Source organism: Terrapene carolina, unplaced genomic scaffold (assembly GCF_002925995.2).
Source record: "Terrapene carolina triunguis isolate 2854851 unplaced genomic scaffold, T_m_triunguis-2.0 Scaffold714, whole genome shotgun sequence".
In the NCBI taxonomy this organism is placed as follows: domain Eukaryota; kingdom Metazoa; phylum Chordata; order Testudines; family Emydidae; genus Terrapene; species Terrapene triunguis.
Window position 1 is genome coordinate 18,212,647 of NW_020665065.1, and position 4,523 is coordinate 18,217,169.

The 4,523-nt window shown below is 57.5% G+C and overlaps 1 protein-coding gene across 4 annotated transcripts in view; it reads right to left on the reverse strand.

Annotated features, from left to right (window-relative positions):
- EPHB2 (EPH receptor B2) overlaps positions 1-4,523 on the reverse strand; it is a 143,217-nt gene that overhangs the window by 68,593 nt on the left and 70,101 nt on the right. For all 4 annotated transcript variants that reach the window (XM_026659973.2, XM_026659971.2, XM_026659972.2 and 1 more), the window contains exon 3: positions 21-176. In XM_026659973.2, the coding sequence (XP_026515758.1) occupies positions 21-176 (156 nt within the window). The remainder of the gene's footprint in view (positions 1-20; positions 177-4,523) is intronic.

The window sequence follows — 4,523 nt, forward strand, 5'->3', positions numbered from 1 at the left end:
CCAGCCGGGTGGTTACGTACTGGTGCATGGCATATCCAGGGGGTCGGAGTCTGCCCGGTAATATCCATTTCGGCACACGCAGTTGGTGGCCCCTTCCGAAGTTGTCCTGCTGTTAATTGGGCAGTGAATGCACCCTTCGTCCCCTTGGCTGGCCTTAAACGTCCCCGATGGGCAGCCTGGAAAAGAAGTGAGAACAACATTTGGCGAGAGGAAAGCCCAGTGGAGTGGGGAGATAGGCAGGGAGGAGGCTGCCTGGGTTCTACTGGAGCTGCTGGACAACATTCAGGGGATTTCAGGGTCCAAAGCCAAAATCTGACAATTTAAAACAAACAAACGAGCAGGAGAAACAGCAGCTGGTCTGAACATTTCCAGGAACCGGGCACGGCTGCTCTGTCAGATCGTGAAGACAAAGTGCCTGCTAGCCTGAGAGAAGTCCCTACCTATGATTACAGGATGGGCTCCCAGTTACTCGGCAGTACGGTTAGGACTTGAAAGAGGAGCTGACTCCATAACTCCATCTCCTTGGTTCTGCCCATTATGCCATTGTTGATGCCTGGATGTCGCAGTTATGTTCCGTGACAGCCCCCAGCTGAGACCTGAACCTGCAGCTCCCTAGGCAAGAGTTCTCCCACTGGAGCTAAAGGAGATGCACTAGGAATGGTGACGGCCTTGCATCAGGTCTCCAGCCCCCAGTGGGAGGAGCGTTACAATGGTTGCTGGGAATGCATGGCGGGCTGAAGGCTGAGACCGGGATGTGAATTATGGCAAATAATAGTTGTGATGGAAATCGAGAAATTACTGCCAAATAACTTATCCAACAAAAAGCCCTTGTAGGTCATGGAACCCCACTGGTTGATTCCTGCACCCCTGGCATCAGATTCCTAAATGTGGACTGTAGTGGTCCATCTGTATTGCTCTGCGTGTCCATTGCTGATTTTGTGCTGTTAACTTGTTGTGTAGCGAAGGGGATGGCAGACGCCGTCTGCAGTGAAATACAATAAATAAAAACATTTCCCATTTCACTTTATCAGAACAAATTCTTGAAATCAGTGATTTCTAGAGAACATCTCCTTCCACTCTGCCAAGGGTCGGAAGGGTGAGAGAAAACAGCCCAAGAAGGAGGTTACAGCCTGGGACTTGTCAGAAATTTTCTGTCAAAACATTATTTCTGCGGAAAATTAGGATTTCCACTAAACAAAAGGTTTTGTGAAAGGTTTCTGCTTTCCTCAAAAAATTTCCATTTTCATCAGCAAACCAACCCCCCAAAAAACGTTTGGGTTCCAACGGTTTTCAATGAAAAATTTTCAGTTTTCATTTTTTCTTTACAAAAAGTCAAAGTTTTCCACAGAAAACCATCCCCTTTTCCAATGATCTCTGTTACCAACCCCCTTCTCTCCACTCGACTGAGCATCTCCAGTGAGAAGCGGGCTTCTCCTTCCAGGGTCTTGGATCTTCACCCCCCCCCCCAACCCGCTAGGGTGGCTCCACTGCTGACCCAACTTCCAGCACACATTTGATTGCAAACCCATCACCGAGAGGGCTGAGCTGTGGGGAGCGAGGATGGCCAAGCAGCTCTCAGTGTAATGGAGGAGCAACGCCAGCTCCATAGATAAGATTGCTGCAGTTTCTGTGTTTAGCCCCATTTTGAAGCTGCAATCAACACGCAGAGTTTGATCGGTCTGAAATTACAGGCCCAGGGTAGTTTGTGGTGGAAACCGGGCCCTTCCCCTGCAGACAGTATCCACAGGAGACCCAGGCCACTGACTGAGCCTGCTGAAATCTAGTCCAGCTCCAAGCGCTGAAAATGAAAACATTCCTGGAGGTTGGGTCTGGCTCTGTGGAGAAGGCAAAGGGCCCGTTCCGAGTCCTGGCTGGCTCCCAGCTGCACAGAGCCAGCTCTCCCACCCCCAAATGCCCTGGTACTTAGGGGAGGAGCATCGGCTGTGGTGAGGAACCCCCAGCTCCCTTGTAATGATTCGAGCGAGGAGCAGGTGAGCCAAGAAACCGAGAGGCGGCAGAGAACAGACAGGGTGGGCCGTGCCCTGTGGGCAGGTCTCACCTTATCTACCACAACACACGTTGCCTCTGCCCCATCCCAGATCCCTAGAAAGGGGGGAAGCAAGGCTCTAAACACAACTTTGCTGCCTCAGGCTCTCCTGGGTTCAACTCCCAGGCCAGACCCTGCCTCACGGTCTGACCTTGGACAAGTCCCTGCCCCTCCCTGCCTCCGTTTCCGCGTCTGTACCAGGAGCCCAGCGCTCAGAGAAGCTGATGCTTGCAAAGCGCTATGCAAAAGCACCCTGGCCTGCAACACACCTCCTGGAAGAGAGGGAGCTTCCCCCTCCCCTGGTTGGCTGAGCTCAGAAATGACCAGGTTGGCAGCTCTGTCCTGCACCAGCTAACCCTGCTGGGTGACTCACAACCCCAGATGCCTTCCACCCCTCACTTGCTAAGCCCCTAAGCGCCACAGGCCATGCAGCTCACGCAGCTGAGTCACTGGCATCCTGCACGGCCTCCCGTAATGTTGCTAATCTTCACGAACAAGCCGTCATCGACTGATTCCTGCATGTGCCTAGAGATGCGGCCCAGACGGGCAGCTCAGCGCATCGCTGCCTCAAGGGGGGCGCAGCAAAGCCCGTCTCGCTGGGCGTGGAGTGAGGATTAATTGTACCTGTTATGCAAGGGAGGCCAAAACCTGGGGCCTCTGAGCCCCAGCAAGCCCCATGAGCCCCCGGGAGAGAGACTGGGCACCCTGGCTCCAGGGGCTCCGCACCTATCAGCCTATGACCCAGCAGCTGCACTGGTTAGTTTAAATGTGTCCCCATTCTGTGCCGGTTCCTGGGCACAATCCCCACAGGCAGCCCCTGCAGCAGCTGCGGAAACTCACCTCCCATCACTGCAGCCCTGCTCCTCCGAATCCCCTCGCCCAGGGCCTGAGGCCTGCAAGGATGAGGTCTCTGTGCCCCCCTCCACCTCAGCACTGTCCTATCTGGGCGGGGAGGGGGAAAGCTGCCCCCCACCCTTCAGTCTCCCCCCCCCCCCTCATCGTCATGGGGTGAGAAAGGGGCACTATGGGTAGCCATCACAGCCAGTACTGCCTGGGCCTCGCTGTGGGAATGAAGAAGGGGCACCGAGGCTGCAGACCCCAGCGTAAGTCCCGTGTGGGGGGGATGGAGACCGGCCACCCCAAGCCCCCTGCACTGAGCAGGGGCTGTGGTGGTGGGAGGCAGATGAGGATGTTCCTGTGAGAAGCTCCCTCAGGGACGGGGAGAGGCGGGGGCAGAGATTGTGACTAGACACCAGGATGGAGCGGGGGGAGAGCGAACGGTTGTAGCACCGAGGGCTCCAAAGGCAGAACCGATTTATTTCTAAAAACATCTGTTAGCCAGGGAGAGGGGGAGAAATTACCCTGCCAGGAGGGGCTCTGACCTGCCTGCTGAGCAGCAATAGCTCCCAGCCTGCGGTGCACTAACTCCAGGCTAGTCGGCGGGGCCCGCTCCTTTCCCGGGGTGGCACTGAACGGTGGCCGTTTGCTGACAGGGCCTGCCCCGCGGACACCGGGATGGCCAGGGCCCAGTTCTCAGCGCTCCCTCCCCGGCTGGGAGCAAAGCAGAGTCAGTGGGGGACAAGGGGAGGGGGCCGCAAGCCTGGCAGGCTCAGGCCTCTGACCATACACTCTTCTTCCGACTGTCGGCTCCTGCCGTGCCGGCCCCACAGTGCCCGCGCTGACCCACGGGGGCAGGCAGCCTTCATGAGCTCCAGTGCCCGCTCCGGCCACTGTGCCTGCCACATGCAGGGAGACCCGCCAGGGGGCGGCCCCACCCTGGTGCACGTGATGCACGTGATGGGAGCGCGTGTAAATAAACAGGCGCCGGGACTCCCAGGGAGAATCCTTCCGAGGATTTCTTGACTCCTTTAGCACCAGCCTGGGGAGCACCTCTCTAGGGGCTGCCGGCCGATCTCTTTCCTTCCTGGCTAGGGGACAGCAGAGCCGCTTGGGAAGGGAGATTCCTGCTCGGTGTTCAGAGGGGGAGCCAGGCCCCAGCAGTCTCTCCCTTCCCCTTGGCGGTGGAGAACTCTGGGCAGTTCACACTGCCGGGCCTGGACAGAGCTGGGTGGAAATCATGGTTCTGCAGCGTCTTCCTCCTGCCACCTGCCTTGCAGCTTCCCTGGCACCAGCTCCCTCCTCTCCTGGGGCATCTCCTGCCCCAAGGCTGCTGTTGGAACAGCCTGGCTGGTGCGCGCGGTTTGCTGGCTGGACTCACAGGAGAGAGAGAGAGATCAGAAATGCTTTGTTACATCCCATCTAGGAGGCACCACAGCCAGCATCATCCCTGCTGTCTATACCCCAGCGATGGGGCTGTCCCCGGCCATCTATACCCCAGCCGTGGGGCTGTCCTGTCCCCTGCCGTCTATACCCCAGCCGTGGGGCTGTCCTGTTCCCTGCCATCTATACTCCAGCCGTGGGGCTGTCCTGTCCCCTGCCGTCTATACCCCAGCCATGGGGCTGTCCCGTCCCCTGC